This window comes from Ceratotherium simum, chromosome 35 (genome assembly GCF_057802395.1).
Source record: "Ceratotherium simum simum isolate JZ-2026a chromosome 35, ASM5780239v1, whole genome shotgun sequence".
Lineage (NCBI taxonomy): Eukaryota > Metazoa > Chordata > Mammalia > Perissodactyla > Rhinocerotidae > Ceratotherium > Ceratotherium simum.
This window is the reverse complement of record NC_141934.1, coordinates 9399393-9424691: the sequence shown is the minus strand read 5'-3', so window position 1 is coordinate 9424691 and position 25299 is coordinate 9399393. Positions and strand designations below refer to the sequence as shown.

At 41.4% G+C, this 25299-nt stretch overlaps 1 protein-coding gene across 3 annotated transcripts in view; it reads left to right on the top strand.

Annotated features, from left to right (window-relative positions):
• EWSR1 (EWS RNA binding protein 1) overlaps window positions 1-24489 on the top strand; it is a 28730-nt gene extending 4241 nt beyond the window's left edge. Inside the window, exons 3-17 of one of the 3 annotated variants that reach the window (XM_014787016.2) lie at window positions 40-91; window positions 1356-1479; window positions 6390-6576; window positions 9279-9446; window positions 11150-11361; window positions 12339-12519; window positions 15310-15344; window positions 15875-15907; window positions 16223-16341; window positions 21338-21467; window positions 22203-22325; window positions 22815-22977; window positions 23418-23515; window positions 23837-24089; window positions 24275-24489. In XM_014787016.2, the coding sequence (XP_014642502.1) occupies window positions 40-91; window positions 1356-1479; window positions 6390-6576; window positions 9279-9446; window positions 11150-11361; window positions 12339-12519; window positions 15310-15344; window positions 15875-15907; window positions 16223-16341; window positions 21338-21467; window positions 22203-22325; window positions 22815-22977; window positions 23418-23515; window positions 23837-24089; window positions 24275-24314 (1918 nt within the window). In that variant the 3' untranslated portion in view covers window positions 24315-24489. Of the gene's footprint in view, window positions 1-39; window positions 92-1355; window positions 1480-6389; window positions 6577-9278; window positions 9447-11149; window positions 11362-12338; window positions 12520-14159; window positions 15345-15874; window positions 15908-16222; window positions 16342-21337; window positions 21468-22202; window positions 22326-22814; window positions 22978-23417; window positions 23516-23836; window positions 24090-24274 lie in introns of those variants that run through there. The other 2 variants (XM_004429826.3, XM_004429828.3) reach the window with 2 other exon arrangements.
• The last annotated feature ends 810 nt before the right edge of the window (window positions 24490-25299 follow it).

Genomic DNA, 25299 nt, shown 5'->3' with positions numbered 1-25299 from the left:
TATTCTATATTCATTTCTTGCATTTAATTTCTCTTACAGCTACAGTGCTTACACCGCCCAGCCCACTCAAGGATATGCACAGACCACCCAGGTAATCTTTAAAATAATTATATGTGGCTGCATCCCCAAGTAAAATACTTCTCTCAGCCATTAAAACAATAGCTAGCATAGATCTTTTTCAAAAATTAGGTAATAGAAATGTGTGATGTGCTTGTAATCATAAAATACCCAGACATTTAGAACTTTCACAGTGGGAGTGCCATTGTAAATGAGACCATCCCCAAACTAGGAATTACTCGCTCCCCATACCTTTCTAGTGTCATTTCTCAAGTTAGGTGCTCTGCTCCTTGCTTGGTTCTTCTACATATTTTATTATGTTTAAATTTATTTAAGTTAATCATACAGCAATTCTGCAAAGGAAAGTGATATTATGACATTTTGCAGATGAAAAAGTTGTAGTGCACAGATATTACGTCATTTGCCAGTGGTCGCACAGTAAGTGGTGGGGTTATCTCTTATGGCTGCCCTAGCTATGGAGCTTCTGAGATCTTTTCAGTATAAGAATCTTTGTTTAAAAGCCTAAGCCAACAGATTCTAGAAATTATCCTCCTGGTGTTCTCCAGATCACCTCACATTCTGGCATGGTCCATGACATAAAATGGACAGTAACAGCTCTGCTGTGGAAACATTCTAAGATGGGCAGAATGTGATGTCTCTGGCAGATCTTACATAACTGGTCATTCAAATCTAGAATATGATCTTGCTAATATCTGAAAGAACACCTCATTCCTTGCCAAGTTTTAAGTATTACTGATGTCCAAGTTCAAAAGACAGTGCTTGAGGTGTGCTAACCTTAGGAGACGTGCAGTGTCTAGGTCATTTTCTTTAAAGTGGTGTAGTAGTTTTCAGATCTTTGTGTCATGCTGAAAATCTGGTTTTCAAAATTGTCTGACAGATTTTAGCCCCGTTTTCGTTTTTTTCTCTGTTTTGTCTTACTAACATTTGTTTCTAGTTGCTAAAACTGTGCTACACTGAGTGCTGGCAGTTATACACCTGTTGCCTTATTGCTCCTCCCTTGAGAGTGTCTTGTTAATATCTTGTATAGTTAACTGAGATTTTGCCTAGTTATCTCAGCAACTTTTTTGTGGTTAAGTTTACAAAAATATGAGTGAATTAGATAAGAGGAAAAAAGCATTCATGGTATTGTGATCACTTGTCTCTTTTTAAAAATCTTTTTACTAGAAAGCAGTTTTTTGATTTTGGTTCTCCAATTTAGAAACTTAGAAGTCAGTCCATTTTATTGCTAAAGTATAAGGTTCATATATGAAGTTCTTGCATCAATTTTCTTCGAGCAGGCGTATGGGCAACAAAGTTATGGAACCTATGGACAGCCCACTGATGTCAGCTATACCCAGGCTCAGACCACTGCGACCTATGGGCAGACCGCCTATGCAACTTCTTATGGACAGCCTCCCACTGGTAAGGCCTGCCTTGAAAACACTTGGGTCACGTCAGCTAGGGTGTTTACTAAGAAGCTTGTTGCTTGTGCTCTCAGGTGTATATTCTGGTCCATACCTTGGCATCTTGGGTGTATTCTTCAGATGAGCTGTTTCTTTTTTTCCTTTCCCTTGTGTTCTCCGTGAGGAATCTCTAATAGAATTTGGGTGGGATCAATTCCAAGGGAGAAAAGAACTTTTCCTTTTAACTATTTTATACAGTGTATTGAATAATCTCACGACAAAATGAAGAATATGTAAAAGATTGTGCTAATGCTAAAACTGGGTAAGAATGAGCCTTCTTTAACTGAGCTGCTTAAAAATCAAACTGGTTTTCGCATCTGTTTGCTTCATCTGATAGTGTACCCTCTACTTTTTGTTTTGTGCTTTCCACAGTAGAAGGGACCAGTACAGGTTTGACTATCCTGCTCATTCTTGCATGGGAAATGCTTTCCATCTTGTCTAACCCTGTAATGTTAACCCTTTAGGTGTTTTCATTTGTTTAACCCTCAGACTTTCTAACATCACACACAAGGTGCTAATGGAAAACTGCTTCAGGTGCCATTTGCAGATCCATGTCCTTTTCTTCATGTGATTTTGGGAAAAGTTTTGCTTTATTTTATTTTGACTTTATTTTGTGTCAAGCTGTAATAATAGTTGTTCACCTTCCCAAAGGTATTTCAGATGACTACTCCCCAGCTGATTTCCCCCTATTCCCTGAAGGATAGGTTGCATGATTAGATTATTTAGAGGAGCAGACTGCCACCCTGCATGTATTATGTTTGTCTGTTGGTTGGTTTCCCGTCCAGACACATTTTATTTTCTGTTTAAGTGTTAACGAATTATTTTAATCCATAGTATGTCTTATGTAAATATATATTCCAGGGAGCTAAAAAATAAACTATTCTAAGAATTAGAATAAATTGTATCCTAATACTGGGATTGACAGTACAGTATGTGAAAATTTTACAATAATTTTTTTATGTTTAGTGCTGTGTGACGTTGCAGGATCCCTGCCTTCTCCCCACCCACCCACTCCCATCTTTATTATTATTATTATTATAAAAGAATATCTAATACAGAAGTCTTAGAGATGTAAAAACTCTTATTTTCAAACTATCTTCAGTTCTGCAAGAGGCTTTAGTGGGGGGAAATCTATCTATAATTTATCTTTTTGAGTGACAATGTCCTGGATTTAATGAGAAGTACTTCCTAATCTGTCTATCAAATGCATATCTTGAATAGGATGGGAAATATTTAAACTTTCTGTTGGTGTTAGTTGCAACTGTAGGAAAAGCTAGAACTAAAACTATGGAGTTTAAATTTTTAGCACAGCATTTTGAAATTGTGAGATGAACTTTTCGTATTCAAGCTATTTTGTTTTTTACTGAGATATAATTGACATATAACATTATATTAGTGTACAGCATGATGATTTGATATTTGTATATATTGTGAAATGATCACCAGTTAACATCCATCATCACATATAGTTAGGTTTTTTTTTTTTATTGTGATGGGAACTTTTAAGATCTCTCAGCAGCTTTGAGATATACAATACAGTATTATTAACTATAGTCACCATGCTGTATGATATATCCCCATGATTTGTTTGTTTTATAACTGGAAGTTTGTATCTTTTGACCACCTTTGCCCATTTTTTAAAGCAAGTATCATTTGAAAATAAATACAGCTTAGATCTAGCCTTTTGAGTCTCTAGATTATTTTATAGGGACATGATAACATCATTTGTAGGAAACACAGTGGTCTTCTAGATTCTCTAGAGCCACGTTACTTGAATTGTTCGTTGATTGAAAAACGTCCCATCATTGGGCCGGCCCCATGGCTTTGCGGTTGAGTGCATGCGCTACGCTGCTGGCAGCCCGGATTCGGATCCCGGGCACGCACTGACACACTGCTTCTCCGGCAGTGCTGGGGCCGTGTCCCACGTGCAGCGGCTGGAAGGATGTGCAGCTATGGCCTACAGCTGTCTGCTGGGGCTTTGGGGGAAAAATAAACAAACAAATAAAAAAAAAATTTAAAAAAAAATCCCATCGTGACTATGGGCATGGAAAGTGTAGGACATTCTAATACAGAAACTAGTAACTTTGATGAGCAAGAGATTGCGCTTAATAAGGAAATCTTGGTATAGACTTTATAGTTTAAGGAGGACCCTTCATATCTCCCTTAATTCTCCCATCATCCTTTGGAGTGTGGGAACCAAAATTAAACCCTGATGAGCAAACTGAGGCTGAACCAAACTAAGTTGTAACAGACCCTAACAGGTAGAGGTAGCAAGTGGGTTCAAGCACACTTAGTACTTTTTTCCTTGCCTCATGCTGCCTTTACATATAAAAGTCATTGGAGGGCCGGCCCTGTGGCTTAGCGGTTAAGTGCGTGCTCTCTGATGCTGGCGGCCCGTGTTCGGATCCCGGGCGCACACCGACGCACCGCTTCTCCGGCCACGCTGAGGCTGCGTCCCACATACGGCAACTAGAAGGCTGTGCAACTATGACATACAACTATCTACTGGGGCTTTGGGGGGAAAATAAATAAATAAATCTTTAAAAAAAATAAAAAAAATAAAAGTCATTGGATCGTTATTGGAAGGGATGTATAAAAAGACACTTCCTTTTTCTAGAACTTTTTAATTAGGCTTCATGAGAAAGGGGCTATATAAATCTCAATTCATTAATTGGAATAGAAATCTTTAATTTTTACTGTTGAGGTTGAACAAAAATTTTGGTGGGTTTGTGTAATGTTTCCTAATACGTTTTTCCTTAAAGTCGTCAGCACATAGTAGATGGTTGTCTTTTTGCTGTTGGTCTTTTTTATTGTCATTGAATTATTTTGCTCTGTTAATTTTTGTCATTTTGCTTGGCTGCTTGTATGGGTACTACAGATTAATTAAAAGATTATTAATTAACCCAGTGTTTATTACTGTAATCTTTAGCACTACGAGGCTCTAACTGTTGCTGCATAGTTTTATGACATGAGTTATTGCCCTGATGATCAGTTTTAGTTTTTGTTGTTGTTGTTTAATTCCTCTTCTTGTAAATCTTATAGATGGCCTGTCATCATGTAGGGAAAAACAAAATCTGTGTAGTAGTGTAGTAATAGGGTAGGTGGAATTAGATTCCAGTTAAATGTAAATAAATGAATGCTTTATATGGTTGACATTAGGGCTCTGCAAAGAACTTTTAAATTAAATAAACAGTTCAGATGAACAACATGCCAACTCAAAAAACTTCCATTGCTTGAGGTTCCCTGTTTTGTGAAATATGCTTTCATATACATTTCAGTCCAACAGTTTTGAGAAGGAAATTACTGTCTTTGTGTATAATTAATTTCAGAATTTCCCTAAAATATCTGGGATGGAGAAGAAAATATTATACTCTGTGCTACAAAGGGTGACACTTTAGATTGTACAAAGGGAAGTTAGTATTTGTTTTTGGCTAGGAAGTTTGTGTGTATAGTGAGGACACTTTATTCTAACTGAAGTTTAAAACCCTAAATCTTAACTAAAATGAACAGTCTTAATTCAAGAATTGTTTTAAGTACTGAAGCTCTTTTTTACTTTAGTGAGATTGTGATTTTTCTTTGATAGATATAAATGCAGAGTGGACCCAACTTTTTATTGCATGGCATACTTGTGCCCATTGACCATGAGGAGGAGTAGGAGGGAGGAGAAGCCAGCACCTGGAAAGGTTATAACACCTCTCACAGGAAAGGGCCTCAAGTTAGGAGCTGCAGATTTTTGGGTTTTTGTCACGCTCCAACCCCAAGTTCCAGGTGAAAGGGCGTGGATCCTGCCTGGTCTGGCAGAGGCAGGAACTAGGGAGAGAACCTGTCTTGGTCTGGTGCACACCTGTGAGAGCAGGTCTCTTTGTGACATTTGGTTAGGGAAATAGCAAGGGGGCTTCTAGGGGCAACCATCAATACTGGTGAGCAGGAAGAAGACCCTTTTGTTTGTGATGGGTAAATACGAGAGGGATGAAGGTGGGTAATTTGATGACCAGCCTAGAATCTCAGAGTTTTATTATGTGAAAACCATTTGCCTTTTAAAGGTTTATTTTGGGAGTATTAAGTTTAATTTAATTTACCAAAAAAATTAAATAAGAGAACCTTTGGTTATACTTAAGCAAATATAATTTGCAGTGTATCTTTATTACTCTGCCATTTCAAATCTTAGTGCAGGTAGCAAGCATTTTTTTTTAGTTGTTTGTTACCTGAAACAAAATTTGCAGTTCTTAGCATATTCAGTCAATTGTTAACATCTCCCACTGAAAATTAAACAATGTTCTCTGGAATTTCCAGTTTCCTTAATCATGAACTGCCCATGGTGCAGTACTTGGGACTGAAAGCAAGTAATTCCAAATTATAGCTATAATGCTAAAACTAGTACCTGGATCATTATTTTGTAGCTCTTTTAAGATGCTGTGTCATTTGCCTTTTACTTCCCTTTTGGGGACATTTTATTCCTGCTTGAGAGTTTTTTTGAGTACTTCAGTAATGAGTTGAGAAACCTGTTAGGAAGGCCTGCTAGCAAAACTGGTGTAGAATTAGCAAAAGCAGACTTGTCTCCTGTTTAAATCTTGAGGGGTGGGGCAGAAGGAACCCTGTTTTCTATACCAATACTTTTCCTCTGTCCCCTCCTTTCTGTTAGGTGTGGTTTTAGAGCAAAAGAGACATTGCTTTGCTGAAAACTGGATACTTTCAGAGAACCTAGGCTTTAAATATTGGATTGTTGCTATTCTACCTGAAGGGAAGACACTTAAAGGAGTTAAATATCATGATGGTTGCAAATAGGTGGTTTACAAATTGTTCTGTTAATGAGTGTCTAGGTGGATCTCTGAGGAGCCAGAAATCTGATGTAGCTCTGCTTTGTTCTAGGTTATACTACTCCAACTGCCCCCCAGGCATACAGTCAGCCTGTCCAGGGGTACGGCACTGGTGCTTATGATACCACCACTGCTACGGTGACTACCACCCAGGCCTCCTATGCAGCTCAGTCTGCATATGGCACTCAGCCTGCTTATCCAGCCTATGGGCAGCAGCCGGCAGCCACCGCACCTGCAAGGTAAGGCCACACTCTCTACTCCTAAGTCTATAGAGCACCAGCCTCAGGTTTTCAGAAAAGAAAGCAACTGTGCATACTTCGAGAATCCGTGACTTAGTTCTCTTTTAATGGCTACTCTCACCTTCTTTTAGGTGTTGACTGTGTTCTTAATAATCATTACGGTAGGGGCCGGCCCCATGGCATAGCGGGTAAGTGCACGTGCTTCGCTGCTGGCGGCCCACGTTTGGATTTCAGGCGCGCGCTGATGCACTGCTTGTCAGGCCATGCTGTGGTGGCGTCCCATATAAAGTGGAGGAAGATGGGCACAGGTGTTAGCTCAGGGCTGATCTTCCTCATGCACACACACGAAAATAATAATAATCATTACAGTAATGTGCTAGAGCACACCGCAAACACATTATTCTCCATTTAGTAGAGAAATGGTGCCATCCAGGGGCCAAAATGAGAAACGTTACTGAAGTGTTGTCTAGTTTCAAAAGAGTGACCTTTTAGGGTAGGAGGAGGCTGTTGTATTTATCTAAACCCAGAAGAAAATTGAGAGTGAGGTTTCCCTCACAGCAGAACTGATAGACTGGTACTTTTTTTTTTTTTTTAAAGATTTTATTTATTTATTTTTTCCCCCAAAGCCCCAGCAGATAGTTGTATGTCATAGCTGCACATCCTTCTAGTTGCTGTATGTGGGACGCGGCCTCAGCATGGCCGGAGAAGCGGTGCGTCGGTGCACGCCCGGGATCCGAACCCGGGCCGCCAGCAGCGGAGCGCGTGCACGTAACCGCTAAGCCACCGGGCCGGCCCATAGACTGGTACTTTTGATGCTTTTACCTGTGGTGTTATTGCCCCTGTAAATGGGTGTCAGCTTTCTCTTTGGGAAAAACATGGTAGTTCACAGTGCAGGGGTGGGGGGTAGCATCATGTGATTCAGAAATAGTCATATGATCCAATTGTCAATAAAGGATATATCTGTATCCAGAAGTCAAGCATTGGTGTCTCAGCTTAAGGAGTTGACATGATTTTTCTCTGTATTATGTAGGGGCTTGGTAATATAAATATCACAGGCAAGTATAAGTTCATAACTGTGTACCTTGCTATGCCGTGACTATTCAGGTGAAGTTCATACTCCATAACTGATTAGCAGGTAAACAGTATTGATTATTACTTAACAGAAGATTTCAGGTCTTTGCTTTAGGCAGTGCACTTAGATGGTTTCTGCATACAGTCTTGAAGGAACATTGAATTCTTTTTTTTTTTTTTTAATTTTTATTTATTTATTTTTTTTCCCCCAAAGCCCCAGTAGATAGTTGTATGTCATAGTTGCACATGCTTCTAGTTGCTGCATGTGGGACGCAGCCTCAGCATGGCCGGAGAAGCGGTGCGTCGGTGCGCGCCCAGGATCCGAACCCGGGCCGCCAGCAGTGGAGTGCGCGCACTTAACCGCTAAGCCGCGGGGCCGGCCCAGATTTCTGATTTGAAAGGAGACTTTCTGGGGAATAAACGAGATCAACTTATAACCTAGACTTTTTTTCTGCTTGAGAAGTGAGAAATTAGCTCTGGCAGACACTCGTGAAATTACTTCTAAAATGCATAGTGAGTAATCAGAGCTACTTGGTAGTTTACATCTGCTAGACAGCCTGTGCAGTAGTTAGGTTAAACTGATTCCTATAGGGCCCCATTTCAGTTGACCTGAGCATTTCAGAGTGTTATCAAGTGTTTGAAGCCCCATATGATGCTTCATTGCAATAGTATATCCAAGCCATAGCTGGGGGGAGGGGGTTCTGTATTAACTGGGTTTTTATAAATCATCCTTTTTGGTTCCTATTCTCTTAATTTTCAATCCTTACCACTTTAAAACAGCTGTCTCTCATGATCAGTGACAGCTGCTTCTTTTTCCGCTGGAAAGAGGGGTTTGTGACCCATTTCAGCTTTTTGGAGAAACTAGTATAGTACTTCCACATCCTCTCTGGTCTGCCTCCTGATTCTTGGGGCGTTGCTTAAAATAGCTCAAGCTCATTTTGCTACAACCTTGTTGCAAACTGTTAGGGCTAAGAGTAATAGAAACACCTGTGTTTTTTCCCTTGCAATTGGGATTGTTACCACTTAACAAGGATATTTCCTAGTTCATCTGAGCATGAGAGGGGTGTGTGTCTCCCTGCCCTACTCTGATATTTCCATAATGGAGACTTTGAGGCAAGGTTAGATTAATTTATGGCAGTCCACGTTAGGAAATGTTTTCTCAGGTCTGTTCTTAGTAAATGAGAAACATAAACCCACAGATAGTCCAAACTTATAAATGCCATGGACTTAGATAAATGTTATGCTAACCCAAAACTTGCATTATTGTTAAAGTTTCTTATTTGTATTCAAACAGTCCTTTTTAAGAAAAAGCATTTCTCCGTAACAAACCACCTCTCCTCCCGGATCACTTAAACTGGCAACGCAGACTACGGTGACTGCCTTTTATAGCTGTTTATTATATGGAATGAATGGAGCATGTTGGTGTCTCTTCTGTGGATGTGATTAATTGTCCTCATTCCTTAGTGTTCTTTTCCAGCAGATACAGTTGGACTGACATGTAGTTCACTTTACACTTGTATTTATTTCTAAGCTCAATCCTAACATTGCGTATTGCTCATAGATTGTAGGGTTCTTACCCAAGAGTTTTGTGATTGAGAAAAAACATCTCACTTTTTTATTTCTACTTTTAGACCGCAGGATGGTAACAAACCCGCTGAGACTAGTCAACCTCAATCTAGCACAGGTGGTTACAACCAGCCCAGCCTAGGATATGGACAGAGTAACTACAGTTATCCCCAGGTGCCTGGGAGCTACCCCATGCAGCCAGTCACGGCGCCACCATCCTATCCTCCTACCAGGTCAGTGTCTTCATTCTGTCGCCAGTGAGCTAGTAGGATAACAAAACAGTGTTTTTCAGGCTGTTGACCAGCCTCCTTCTGCTTCCTCAAGTGAGATACATTATCTGACTCTCCCAGTGATAAGCCTGACCACATATTGTTACATAGACCTCAGTCCTAGGTTCCCATAGCAGTACCTGGCAGCCGATAACTCTCTTCTCTAAATACAAACAAAAACATTTTTACTACTCTAGGTTCTTTTAATTTTGCTCTTTTAGTTAATTCAGGTGAATGAGAAATAGACATATATGAAAGCAGGTAAACAGAACCGTAGAAGCCACCTTCTCTGATGCATTTGGGATGGGTAAAGTGCAGGACATTATAAAAACAGAAACTTCCTTAATCATTTTGTATTTAACTTAACCCGGAGATCCATTTATGCACTAGTCTTTTAATGGTTGGGCCAAGGCCTTTTCTTTTGACTACAGGTTTATTTGTTCTGCATTCTCGATGTCTTATGTTAACCCCACAGCAGCTACAGTGTCCAGTTTTGATTTCTTTAAAGTAGAGGAAGAACTGCAAGTTGTCTCACTCACCTTTAATTTGAAGCAAGTTTTCAAATGAATTGTCTGAATTGTGTCCTAAAGTGCTTAGTTTTGCCAGAAGTAACAATTCCTCTTTTGCACTTACTTCATTGGTTTACACATTAAAGTACAACAAACGTGAACAGGTTTAGGAGCAAATACAGCTAACTGGGTAAGTGTCTCTGTACAGCTTGGAGCAACAGGGGTCAGGGCTTACAGCAGTTTTTCCACAGAGCTCACCCATACCTGTTATGCCGAGAGCAGTTAATCTGACAAGGTGGTTAGGTACATTTGGTGAAGAGAGGCTTTTGAATCCATACCACTGTGGTGAGGGAGGCTTAGTTTAATTGTACTTTAAAATATATTGTCTTTTTTGTTTTTCATTATCACGGTTCATCTAGAGTTTAATACCAGTTCTTTTAAGCTTTATTTTTATGTAAGAATGTATCTTTGGTTAGTTTCCCTGCCATGTAGTTAACATACTGAAAGATGAATATCAGTCTAATATTCATCTTTCATACAGTGCCTTGATTCTGAAGTTTCCTTATCTATCTTCTCTTTATTGATGTCCAGATTTCATTAATCAGACATTTCTGAAAGTTTGAAACTATAGCAAAGCAGTTTGAAACTTAGACAAATCTTCAAGAGAAAATTGCCATTTTTATGTGGACACACACCCCAAGGCCTTGTACCTTCAGAAAAGTCATCCCTCAAGGGAATTGTTGGAGGCAGGCTTAGACTGAATGCCTCACTTTAGTCTGCCTCCTTTTTCTCAATGTCTTTTTCACTGGGTCAGCCTTCCCTGAGTGCACATGTGCATATTCTTCCTTTAATACAAGCAGCACCTAAACTCCCAAATCTGCCTTGAATGTAGTTGAAAAGAACTGTTGTTTAATGGTGGTGGGGGCAAAAGGGGAGACTCTCTAGGGGTTGTTTTTAATTATCCTCTCCCTCCCATTGAAAGCTTTATTGTTCTAAATACAAAAATATTTGCTTATTTTAAATTCAAACCGTTGATATGTAGAAAGTAAGGGCATTTTTAAGGGTGTCTGTGTCACATGCTATGAATGTCTCTTCTGTGTAGAGAGCTTAAAGAAATAAGCCTCTCTTTCCTAAAAAGCTCTTTTTTTTTTCTTTCAGCTATTCCTCTACACAGCCGACTAGTTATGATCAGAGCAGTTACTCTCAGCAGAACACCTATGGGCAGCCGAGCAGCTATGGACAGCAGAGTAGCTATGGTCAACAAAGCAGCTATGGGCAGCAGCCGCCCACTAGTTACCCCCCCCAAACTGGATCCTACAGCCAGGCTCCAAGTCAATATAGTCAACAGAGCAGCAGCTACGGGCAGCAGAGTGAGTTGCTAAGAGAGAAAACCAAATAAGAATGATTATGTTTGGCGTTTCTGAACATGGGGAAATGATCTTTACCGTTGTTTACTTTTAGACTCCAGGATGCATCTTTAGGGCGTAACATCCTGGCTAACAGCTTGGATGTCCCAGTAAAGACTTCAGTGCTTTTCTACCATTTAATTGTTAATTAATATGCCTTGCAAAAGAAAGAGAAAAGAGAATTTGTAACTGACCAGAGAAAATGTTCTAGACTGCCAGCCCTGCTCTCTTTGGGGAGGTCATATGCAGTGAGGAAAGCCAGCATTCCTTATGGCCTGCCCACCCCAACTCATTAAGCGAGAGTGAGCAGGTAGCTATTGAAGACTACTGCAGTTTCAATAGTCAAGGAAATGCTATGTTTTGTTTTTGTTTTCTGTTTATATTCATTAAGAAAAATAAAATCCTCCTCACAGAGTAGAGTTTTGGTTATGTGGAGAAGTAACCAAAACTCAAAGCTGTCTTCACAATTTAATCTCTGCCTGGATTGTTGTTTTTTTTTTTAATTCCATCCATGGGCATGTCTCGTTACAACTATGAAATGAGTAGTGCTGCTTGATGGAGCCCACCTCTTAGCAACATGCTAAAACCCTAAGACACCTGGCTCTACTTTTGTTTTTTGAGTGTAGTTTAAAGAAGCAGCTTTTGGAGACTTTCGTCTTAGTATACAGAACCCTGTAAACTGTTGGCCAGAGGGTTCTTTTTTATTTGGGAGTGGTTTATTGTAGGTTTATTATAAGCTTAGTTCAGCCTTTCTGAACCAGCATTTTTTTTTTTTGTGAACTTATAAGAGCCTTCTGATTAGGGGTGCTTTGTCAGGTGTAAAGAAGATGGTGCCTTGATTAGTGCCTTGCAATTGAGAATTCTGTGATTCCAGGAGAAAGTACAAACAGGCAGTGATGTAAATGCTGGTCCTTGGCTTACAGATGTGACTCTTTCCTCAGGTTCATTCCGACAGGACCACCCCAGTAGCATGGGTGTTTATGGGCAGGAGTCTGGAGGATTTTCCGGACCAGGAGAGAACCGGAGCATGAGTGGCCCTGATAACCGGGGCAGGGGAAGAGGGGGATTTGATCGTGGAGGCATGAGCAGAGGTGGGCGGGGAGGAGGACGCGGTGGAATGGGGTAAGAGCAAACCTTTTTCTCCTTTTACCTAATTTTGTTTCATCCATAGGATTTTCAATGGAAAGAAGGGACTGAAAGACATAAGAAATTTATTTCTACATTTCCATGGACAATCTGTTGAGCCCAAGCCATCCTCTAAAACATGGAAATGTCATCTTTGTGGCATATATTAAGTGGCAGTTTGTTTTTTTTCCCTGCCAATCTACTTGGTTGGGTTGGGGAGAACAAAGAATGGTTTTGAAACTAGAGCTTTCAGTTCCCTTCATGGTGTCCAGAGGTCAAAAGCCTCTGTGGGTAATAGACTTGGGATGGAACACACACAACCCTTCTAACAATCCTAGGTTTTTAACTAATTGCCTCTGAATGGTTGTCTTGAAATACCTGGTGTATATACTGCAGGAAAGGAATGCAGCTGTTTTCCACAATGTTTGTCCCCAACTTCTGTCTGTACTCGGAACTGTCGAACATAATGATGAAGATCTTGGTCCCATAACCCTTGAACATGGCCTCAGGTGCATCTGGTACACATAAAAATCCAATAGTTTTTTGCAGAGTAATGTATATAATTATAGGATCACTCCCCATTGGAGATTTTGAAAAGTCTAAATCGGTTTGACCATTTTGATTGATGGCACAATCTGGTTTAGAAAACTGTTTAGATCGATAACATAACCCTGCTACCTGTGCCTGCCCTTCCCCTCCCTTCTCCCATCCCCTCTTCCCTTTCTGGTGTCTGTACTTTGATGAAGGTGAGGTATAATGTTGGTGGTTAACAAATCCAGAAGGCTCAGTTCTGTGTGTGTTCTGTCCCTATATCAACTAGTAAAAAAGTTATGCAGAATGTTATATATTAAGCATAAATTGGGTTTGGTACCACTGTTGATTCAAGGAAAAATTGAATAGGATTTCTTTTTTATAGAAGTGGACTTCAAAATTAAATAGATAAAAAGTTGACCTTTAATTTTTATATTAACGAATCTGTTTACTATTGAAAGATATTGATTGAAAATACTGTTTTGCATATTCTGCATAACTTAAAAAAGCCTTTGGTGAAATCTTTATTGGAAGAAACAGTCATTTTACAACATGCAAAAATTTATGAATAATTTGATATAAAGTAAAACCAGTCTTCTGATTTGGAGAATGTCATTCCATTATAAAGGTTTCACTTCTTTATGGATGTTTTAAAATAGACATAGACACTTGAAATTACTATCATCACGTCTCCAATCACCTAGAATTCTTAGTATTTTTCAATTGCAAAACCAATTTCAAGTTTATTCATTTTAATACTCCAGAAATAATAATTCTACTAATTTTGCTAGACTTGGCTAGTAGAGGCATCCCCTCTTTCTGGAGAAGAAGTCTCTCCTGGAGCCATAGAAAAACTCATGGCTTTCCCCATAGGTTTTTCAACAGACTGTGAAGCAGTCGGTTGGATCCTCTGGGGACAGGACAGGGGCATTCCTCCCTCTCCTCTTTTTTATTGTGGTGTGGTGATGGTTTTCAGTGTCTTTTGCAGGTAAGGCACTCAATGTTGTTAACATGCCCTTTTTTCATTGCCTCAATATTTTGATATTTTCATTGGCTGTTAAACGTGGAAACTTTTTAACATGCTTTGTCGCATTTATATGCTACAGGTTACAAAGTGAGAGCCTTGTATACACTTCAATACTTAAAAAGTACCCGTACTCAGTACTCAGCCGGCAGCATAATGAAAAGTGGGACTAGACACGGTGTCCATATGGAGAGGAAAAATATACATAGAATATTTTTAACAAAATGTATTCATTGTATAAATGGAATCCTTCTGTAACTTTGGTAACTGCATACTTGTTGTTTGGTAATCAACCAGAGGAGGTATAATACTCTAGAATTGTGTAACATTAAAGTGTAAACTTTTGTGTTTAAAGAGAGAGAACATTTTATGGTGTGTACTTTTAAAAAGGAAACAAAGCTGCATGCAACAGCTTGAAATTGTATATTCAGGTATTAAAGGTGCAATACTGGTTATTAAAAGCTCAGGGCCTCCCACTAAGGAGCTGCCTTTATTTAATTTTAAAGGAAAAAAAAACCCAATTCATATTCCCTCCCCCTTTAAAATATATAAGGCAGTCATTTTACACTGCCATCATCATTATTCTCAACTAATGTGTCTATAAAGTTGCACCCCCAGTCCGTTGAGCCTTGGTATTTGTTGTAAATTCTCCTTTCACAGCGATTGTTAAATCCATTAGTGCCCTGAAATGTATGGCTTTATGCTGAAGATTGGCTGGATGCGTCCTCTGGTGTGTGTTGTGGGCATTTAATGTGGTTGTCTCCTGCTTTATTGTACTGTGACTTGTTAGGAAGCCCAGGGCCTCAGTTGGCTCTCCCCTGGGAGAGGTTGAGGGTGCACCTTTATGAACATGGAAAGGGTCATCACAGCAGTTGCCCCAGCTCGCTCCCCCTCTCTACACCAAGCTCTCCCTACTTTTCAGCTGATGGGGTGGGTGTTTGGGAATCTATTTCTTTTCCCCCTAATTTGCCAAGTATTGCACTATTAATACCAGCCCCCGAAACGAAAGGAACCAACCACACTGGTGTTTACAATCAGACAAGCAAGGTTGTATATAAAGGAAATTTGAGCAAGCTGCCCTGAAGAAAGGCATAGTGACAAGATGAGAGAGATGCATTGTTTGGAGATGTGTTTAGCCAGTGCCCTTCTTCCCCACGAGCCCCCCCAAGGCTCAGAGCGGTACTGGCTTTTAAAGGGAAAGGCCTTCATTTCTTCGTTTATCCCCCCAGCAGCGCTGGAGAGCGAGGTGGCTTCAATAAGCCTGGTGGTAAGTTTTTGAGTATTACCATGGATAGTGTTTAAAAAAAATACAGTCAGTTTTTAGAAAACTATAATTTTTTATTAGTTTCATAAGTGGTTTAAAAATGATCTATACAAAAGAGACTAATGGGTACTGCCGGCATTGTCTTAGGGGTAATAAGGTTAACCTATGGTTACAAAACAAAGGGTAACTTGAAGTATTGAGCAACTGCTTCTGTAATATGGGGGAGAATACATTTTTAAAATTTGGTTTATTTGGAGGAAAATTTTTGACTTAAATTTAACACTAATTTGGCACATAACCATTGAGAGTGTATTTGGTTAATGGTTTAAAAGCAAACCAGCAAAGAAAAAAACCCTAGCAAACCTTTCACAAATGTTAAAGGGGCACTGCTCCATTTTAGCAGTGCGGGTCATTTTGAATTTAATGAAGCCCCATCAAATGGTGGTGTAGTAGATAGTTATGTGTGTTTGTAAGGTTTGTAGCTTGCAAGGCGTGCACTAATAATATTTTATATGATCTTTCCTGGTTGGCAGGACCTATGGATGAAGGACCAGATCTTGATCTAGGTAATTTTGAATTCTTGAGTTTTATATTGTGCTTTATAAACGAATAGCACAGAAGTAAGTACATGCTAAAGTTCAAGAGCTTGATAGATCAGTGTGATATTCTTGCTGTCAGGGGCAGTTTGAGCTTCCTTTATCATAAGCGTCTACTCATAATAGCCTTAAGCAAAGTAAACCAGAGGTTCCGTGGCATTCTTGTGAGTTTAGTTGGTAGTTCTCTTAGGTCTATGATGAATACCAGTAGGCAGTAGTGACCAGATGGTTAATGAGCCCCTATAGATACATGACAGTAACTCCCTTCTGTCTTTTCTCTGCAAGGCCCACCTGTAGATCCAGATGAAGACTCTGACAACAGTGCAATTTATGTGCAAGGATTAAATGACAATGTGACTCTAGATGATCTGGCAGATTTCTTTAAGCAGTGTGGAGTTGTTAAGGTAAGTAAAAGCGTAACCATTTGATCTGACAGATCTTCCAACCGCAGAACATTTTAAAGAGACCGAATTGACGTTGAGAGTTGTTTCCAAAGTTGTCTGACTTTTCTCTCTGGACATACTGTGGTTTACTCCTTAAAAATACCCCCCCAAAAAACAGTCTTTTTTTTTTTTATAGAAAAGAAATACTAAACATGGTTTAAGCATATTTGATAACTCAGCGTCATTTTTTAAATAATTATCAGTTAATTGTAAGAACACATATAGACACTACTTTTGTGAAATATAGAATATATCATTTTTAAAATGAATGTTTAGGGCCGGCCCCGTGGCTTAGCGGTTAAGTGCATGCGCTCCGTCCGCTGCTGGCGGTCCGGGTTCGGATCCCGGGCGCGCACCACTTCTCCGGCTGTGCTGGGGCCGCGTCCCACATACAGCAACTGGAAGGATGTGCAGCTATGACATACAACTATCTACTGGGGCTTTGGGGGGAAAAAATAAATAAATAAAATCATAAATAAATAAATAAATAAAATAAAATGAATGTTTATGTATCCACTTCTCAGCATAAGAAGTAGAGCTTTATGAGTACCTTTGAAGTACCTGGCATATTTCTTCCCTTCCCAGTTTTATCCCTTCTTCACTCCCATCCTGATTTTTTTTGTGGTGGTGGTGGTGAGGAAGATCAGCCCCGAGCTAACATCTGATGCCAGTCCTCTTTTTGCTGAGGAAGATTGGCCCTGGGCTAACATCCTTACCCATCTTCCTCTAGTTATATGGGACGCCGCCACGGCATGGCTTGACAAGCATGCATCGGTTGGTGTGTGCCTGGTGTTCAAACCTGTGAACCCCAGGCTGCTGAAGGGGAGTGCGCGTACTTAACCACTATGCCACAGGACCGGCCCCCCCATCCTGAATTTTATCATTCCTTTTCTTCTGTTTATAGATGTGCCCTCAGTAATGTTTGTTTCACATACTTTTGAAGAATGTTTACTAAACACTACTATAAGGCAGCTCTATTCTGGGAATATACCAGGAACAAACAGATAAGAACCCTTGGAGTTTATATATAGTGGGGAACATACAGTAAAAAGGAATACATTATGTTACATGATGGTAAATGTTATACTGTTGTAACCACAAGAAGGGCAGAGGTAAAATGAGGAATGCAACCATACAGCTCAGAGCGGGGAGGGTATTTCAGAATAGTGAGGGGGAATTGCAAGGCAGAGATCCTGGGGCAGGAGCTTGCCTGGCAAGCTCAAAGAAGCTGGTGTGACTAGAAAGTTTTGGTCTGAGCTACTAGAGTGGTGGTGGAGTTGTTAGTTAGATGAGGAAGACTAAGAGAAATTGGGATTTTGAGATGTGGAGGAGGGGTTTCTAGGTCAGAAGCTCAAATGTTTGGGAATCCTGTATTTCATTTATAAACACATCACAAGTTATTTATACATTCTCTTACTAGACAGTTGGGTTGTTCCTAGGTTTTTAGTATGTAAACCAGGCTGCAGTGAACGTTCTTGTACATGTCTCCTGGTGGATGGTGCAGTAGTTTCTAGTGTGTACGTATACAGTTGATTCTTGTTACTCACGGTAGTTAAGTTCTGTGAAGTCAGTACACATACTGAATTAGTGAATGCTTAACCACTGCTCATAGGGGAGGTATGTACACACATATATATACACACACACACACATATTTCACATAGACTATAATCATAAATTCTGAAAACAGCTCATCCTGGTAGATTTTATTTTACAAAGAAAACAAGGTTCAGAAGTGTTAAGTGACTTCCCTGAGTTGGTATTCAAATTCATCCAGCTGGCCCCAGAGCCAGTACTTCTTGCACTGTACTGCCCTGTCCCATACCATTTCCATTCTCTGATCTTCTCTAGCAAGAGCTGGAACAAGAGGGCAGAACATCATCGTGTTCTCCCTCAGCTGGGAACATGTCCATCAAGCAACTTAAATTTTGTTGCTGCTCTGTGCATGTCTGCAAATAACACAGAGTGCTACAAGTATTGGAGTTACAGATAAATATTAGTGAGTAGGCAAATTTGCAAATATTGAATCCATGAATAATGAGGATCAGCTGTACCCAGGTGTAGACTTGCTAGTTCTTAAGGTGTATGTGCATGTTTCACTTGACAAGATAACAGTATGGCTACCCAACTTAGACTCCACCAGCACTCCTGGGATCACATTCACCACATCCTCACCACTACTGGGAATCACCTGACTTTTTAACTTTTGCTAATCTGGTAGAAGAAAATGGAAATGTGGTTTTAATTTGCTTTTTTCTCATTGCTAGTAATGTTGTTCTAATTGCATACCATCGTCTGAAATGTCTGTGTCTTGTACTCATTTTTCATTGAGTCATTTGTCATTTGATGATTTACTCGTAGTTCTTTATGTTGTCTGAATGCTGATCCTTGTCTGTTGCAAATATATTCTTCCAGTTTGTGGCTCACTTTTTTACTCATTTTCTTTTGATGAATAGAAGTTCTTAATTTTAAGGTAGTTGAATTGTTCATTATCAGTCTTTTCCTTACTGGTTTGTGTCTTCATTTTTTTCTATTTGCAAGACCTTTTGTTCCAGCCACATTTATTGAAAGCTCCATCCTTTCCCTACTGGTATATAATGCTATATCTGTCACATAGAAAGTTCCACACATACCTGGATCTATTTCTTGGCTATCTTGTATACTTTTGGTTAATTTGTATGATCCTGTGCTAACAGCACAGTTAATTGCTGTATCTTTATGCTAAGTCTTGATATCCAGTAAGGCCAATTCTTGTTTTGTTGTTTTTCTTCAGGAATATTTTGTTATTTAATCCTCGGTCTTCTAAATACATTTGAGAATCAGTTTATGTAGTTCCTTAAAAATTGATTGTTTGCTGAATAAGACAATTTGAGGAGAATTGGCATTTTTATAATACCGAGTAGTCTTTTTTTTTTTTTTTCCCTGTGAGGAAGATCAGCCCTGAGCTAACATCCATGCTAATCCTCCTCTTTTTGCTGAGGAAGACTGGCTCTGAGCTCTATTGCCACTCCTCCTCCTTTTTTTTTCCCCCCAAAGCCCCAGTAGATAGTTGTACATCATAGTTGCACATCCTTCTAGTTGCTGTATGTGGGATGCGGCCTCAGCATGGCCAGAGAAGCGGTGCATCGGTGCGCACCTGGGATCCGAACCCGGGCCGCCAGCAGCAGAGCGCGCGCACTTAACCGCTAAGCCACAGGGCCGGCCCTGAGTAGTCTCTTTTTTCACCCCACGAACATTGTGGATCTCCGTTTTTTTAGGTCTTTAGTAAAGACCACCTCCTTAAAGATCTTGCAAATCTTCATTAGTTATATTTTTAGATTTGTTTTATTTTTTAGTTGCTATGGTTAATGGTCTTATTAAAATGACATTTTCTGATTGTTGCAGCTGGATAGAAATAGTTGATTTTGGTAGATCTTAAATTCTGGTAGATCTTAAATTCTGGGAGATCTCTATTTGTGATGTATATGGTATGTTATGTGTGGGGTTTTTTCCTAGTTGTGGTGTTTACTATCAAAATTTTGTAAAGTAAAGGAGATTTTGGAAATACATATCCCATTGGGGCCAGCCCACTGGGATATTAGTGGTTAAGTTCACGCGCTCTGCTTTGGCAGCCCAGGGTTTGCAGGTTCGGATCCTGGATGCGGACCTATGCACCGCTCATCAAGCCATGCTGTGTCAGGCACCCACCCCACATATAAAGTAGAAGAAGATGGGCGTGGCTGTGAGCCCGGGGCCAGTCTTCCTCAGCAAAAAGAGTAGGATTGGCAACAGATGTTAGCTCAGGCCTAATCTTCCTGACCAAAAAAAAACAACATATCGAATCATTCATACCACTATTTTGCAATATTTGTTTTCAGTCTTTATGTATATGTTCTTTATAAAAACCATAGGTATCAGGCTATATATATTACAACCTCCACCTTTAAGAAAAAAGCCATAGGGCCGACCCCATGGCTTAGCAGTTAAGTGCGCACGCTCTGCTACTGGAGGCCCGGGTTTGGATCCTGGGCATGCACCGACGCAGGGCTTCTCTGGCCATGCTGAGGCCGCGTCCCACATACAGCACTAGAAGGATGTGCAGCTATGACATACAACTATCTACTGGGGCTTTGGGGGAAAAAAAGGAGGAGGATTGACAATGGATGTTAGCTAAGAGCTGGTCTTCCTCAGCAAAAAGAGGAGGATTAGCATGGATGTTAGCTCAGGGCTGATCTTCCTCACAAAAAAAAAAAAAAAAGAAAACCATATAAATAGACACTATCAAGTATCACTAGAGACATAAACAAATATGTATAGATTAGACTTTGATCAGATGCACATTTAATGCAAAAACACACATGAAGTCATATTGTGCGTTTTGGCTCCTGAATTCAAGCCAACTGCATCTGGTGTTCAGCTGAAAAACTCATGATCTGTTCTAGCTCTGGAGGGAAAACTGGCTGTGTTGGAGTTAATCAAGAATCTTCTTAGCATACTCACAGCCCTGTGTACTGTACTTGATGATTTAAGGGTCATTTTTACTGTATGTGAGATATGTCTTATGTGATGACGTCAAAGCCTGAGTGCCTCCTAAGAGGTGGCTGCTCTCACTGGGTCCCTGTTAGTGTGGGCATAGAAAATGTTGGGGCAGGTGCGAGGACACCAGGAGAAGATGGCTAGGGAAGGAATGGGACCCATTCTGTTCACTTACACACTTGGGAGGTTTGGGCCTCTTTTGGTTTTTGTGATAAAACATACCTAAGAGGAAAAAATCATTTAAGTATATATTTGTTGTAGCAGTTTAGGAAGTAAGTCACCCATAATTCCACTACTCAGAGATAAACTAACATCTTACTGAATGTGTGTCTGAAAAATTACTCCTTTTGACAGTTCAAGGGACTTCTTTGAATTTCACATGGACTTTTTCCTTCCAAACTAGTATGTTCTGGTCACAGCCTAACTATGCTTTTATGCCTAGATGAACAAGAGAACTGGACAACCCATGATCCATATCTACTTGGACAAGGAAACAGGAAAGCCTAAAGGCGATGCTACAGTGTCCTATGAAGACCCACCAACTGCCAAGGCAGCCGTGGAGTGGTTTGATGGTAGGAGCCCTAGATCGACAAGGGTGTGCTCACTGGCATTCTGTACTCTGCCTGCTCTGGGGCACACGGAGGGTCTGGAAGCAAATGTTGCATGTGTCAACTCGCCAGTAAAGATGGGGTCTTGCTACTGTATTTAACTCTGTTAGAATACCATTCTTGAAGTGGCTCTAGGGGCAAGGGATAGATATATTCTCCCTCTGCAGGACTATAGGGCATGGCAGGAAGGAGGAACTTGAGAGCCATAGGAGCAAGGAGACCCTCTGTCTGCTCCTGGAAGAGGACTGCATGGCTGGCAGGGAGCTGCTTGCCTGGCTCCCGTCGGCCATGTGACACGCCAGTCACTGACCCTGGATTAGCAGATCCCTCCTTTTCAGTCATTACTATTACAAATCCACTTTACTTAAAGTGGTAAATGGTTCTCTAAGCGCAGATACCAGAGGGTACAGAAAGCCCCACAGACATGTGAGCCGGTGTACATTTGAGTTTATATATATATATATATATATATATATATATATATATATGGCCTCGACACTGATGCTGGTGAAGGCCTTTTCTAGCCTTGCTGGTGAAGCTCTTAGAGAAGATTGTGGGTGGGGCACACTTGCTGCAGCGGGGATGGTTGAGTTGATAACATGGAGTTGGTGAAAAAGGAGTAGTGTAGCCTTGCCCTGTCCCTCAAGGAGGGAAGAGTTGGAGGTTGGGAGTAATTGGTGTTCTGTTATCTCGTTCTAGGGAGAGATTTTCAAGGGAGCAAACTTAAAGTGTCTCTTGCTCGGAAGAAGCCTCCAATGAACAGCATGCGAGGTGGCATGCCTCCCCGTGAGGGCAGAGGGATGCCGCCACCACTCCGTGGAGGTATTTACTGAACACTTTCTCTGAGCTACTTCTTAGATGCTTTGAAGGCTTTTTAGTACACTTGTCTGAGAAATGATTTCTCGAGTAAAGACAAGCCCATCAGAAATACATAAAGATGTGTATAATCAATACTGGACTATTGAATGCTGACAGTAAAAGTTTGTGGGAGTAAAAGGAAGAAGAGAACATGGGTTGATTGGTCAGGGAGGCTGGAATCCCCGTGGAACCACTCTGCCTGGGTGTCAGCCCTGGGGCTGCCATTTATTTATTCTGCTTTGGTTTCTTATCTGTATGAAAATGCCTGCCCTCAGACAGTTGTTGTGGGAACGAACTGAAGGAAGGTACGTGGAAAGCACAGAGTTAGGCCCTGGGACCTGTGGAAAAGTATGGGGCAGGTGATGGGTCAGTGACAACTGTGATTTTAGTGATATATATTTCCCTGTAGCGAATCTGGTGCTATAAAGAGATTTTTTTTTTTTCTTATTGTAGGTCCAGGCGGCCCAGGAGGTCCTGGAGGTCCCATGGGTCGCATGGGAGGCCGTGGAGGAGACAGAGGAGGCTTCCCCCCAAGAGGGCCCCGGGGTTCCCGAGGGAACCCATCCGGAGGAGGAAACGTCCAGCACCGAGCTGGAGACTGGCAGTGCCCCAATCCGTATGTACTTCTCTTGGCAAATTGATACCTTACATGTCACCCCATTCCCACTCGGGAGAGGAGGACTGCTGGATTCTCTTTGTCTAGAGGAGCATAATGATGACCCTCATTGCTCTGTTGTGGGGTAGGTGGCCTAATCAGTCCTTCAGCAGTTGCTTCAGAGCCTTCTGAAGAAGGGCATGGTTCCACTGGACTCCTAGGGTCCACAAGTACATGGTTGTACAGACATTTTGCTGGATCAGACGCTGGTCCTATGAGTGCATTGCTGCCTGAGGCTGTGGCTCTCAAGCCATTTTCTGTAGACAGATTCTCTTAATGGTTTGAGCCAGGACCCAGTGTTTGTGGTGGTGGAGTGCAGTGTGTGCCTGCTCATGTCGCCTTTGCTTATTCAAGTTCCTTAGTTCAATTGGTGATTTCTGTTGTGATATAATTTTACGCAGGGGGTGTGGAAACCAGAACTTCGCCTGGAGAACGGAATGCAACCAGTGTAAGGCCCCAAAGCCTGAAGGCTTCCTCCCGCCACCCTTTCCACCCCCAGGTAGGTACAGGTTTTGTGAGCATTCCCTCAGCTTCTTGGTACTAAACCTCTGTTGTTAACTTGATGGGCTTGGTAAACTCTAGCTGCCCACTGCTAAGAACCAGATCAGTGGTTTCAGTAAGTGCAGCCCTAGCACTGGGGCTCTTTTCATTATATTTCTGTCAGCTGTTCTAAATGGTAACCCAGATGTTGGCATCAAGGAAACAGTTTGCTTTGTTTCTGCTCTGGGAGAAGGCAGCAGATCCTGAGCAGCCTCTGCATCCACCCCTTCTTTTTTTCTTGCCACTGATCTGTTCTCTCCCATCTTTTCCCTTACCTTAGGTGGTGACCGTGGCAGAGGTGGCCCTGGTGGCATGCGGGGAGGAAGAGGTGGTCTCATGGACCGCGGTGGTCCCGGTGGAATGTTCAGAGGTGGCCGTGGTGGAGACAGAGGTGGCTTCCGTGGTGGCCGGGGCATGGACCGAGGTGGCTTTGGTGGAGGAAGACGAGGTGGCCCCGGGGGGCCCCCTGGCCCTTTGATGGAACAGATGGGAGGAAGAAGAGGCGGGCGTGGAGGACCTGGCAAAATGGATAAGTATGTGAGGGTGAAAACCAGCTGCGGGCTCCAGGGCGCCATCGAGGGGGCAGCCCCTGCCCATCTTTGCCTGGGTCGAGTCCCGCCCTGTTACGAGGAGGCAGGAGGCTCAGCCCAGGCCTCAGGGCTGTGGAAGGGCTTCCTTCCCTTTACCCCATCGCCCGTTTCTCCCTTTTGCCTTGCAGAGGCGAGCACCGTCAGGAACGCAGAGACCGGCCCTACTAGACGCAGAGACCCCGCAGAGCTGCATTGACTACCAGATTTATTTTTTAAACCAGAAAATGTTTTAAATTTATAATTCCATATTTATAATGTTGGCCACAACATTATGATTATTCCTTGTCTGTACTTTAGTATTTTTCACCATTTGTGAAGAAACATTAAAGCAAGTTAAATGGTAGTGTGCCGAGTTTTTTTTTCCTTCATTTAAAGATGGTTGTTTAACTAAGACTTAACAATGGGAATCCCTTGTGAGCATGCTCAGTATCGTTGTGGAGAACCAAGAGGGCCTCTAACTGTAACAATGTTCATGGTTGTGATTTTTTTTTTTTTTTAAATAAAATTCCAAATGTTTATAAACAGTCATCCTTCTCAGCCTCTGTTCCGCAGTCGCTGCATGTCTGCCTGGAGCATGCCCCAGATAAAGGCTTGTTCAAGTGTCGAGAGGGGAAATCTGAAACGGTAGTGATGTGAAAACAAAGCGGGAATGCCCAGCGTTGGTCACGGAGCTGCCAGCAAGGAAAAGGGGATTGGAGTGTCACTTTGACCCTGAGCCATGTCTCGAGACGTGGGGACGTCATAGCCCAGGTCTGTTCAATTTGCAGCAAGGAGGGATGTGTGGGGAGGATCTGTCACCATGGCTTATTGCCCTCTGAAGCCCCTTCAGTTCATGCCAGCCTCTGAATGCCACTCTCCAGCGGCAGTGCAGTTTGGTGGGCGTTTGGAGTCAGGTTCCACACGCGTCAGAACAAAGGTCAGCCTCAGTGACAGCTGAAAGGGGAACCATTTTTATTTTCACTTCCTACTCAGTGATATTGAAGCTTCCTTATTTATTTTTTTTATTTTTTGTGAGGAAGATCAGCCCTGAGCTAACATCCATGCTAATCCTCCTCTTTTGCTGAGGAAGACCAGCTCTGAGCTAACATCTATTGCCAATCCTCCTCCTGTTTTTTCCCCAAAGCCCCAGTAGATAGTTGTATGACAGTTGCAC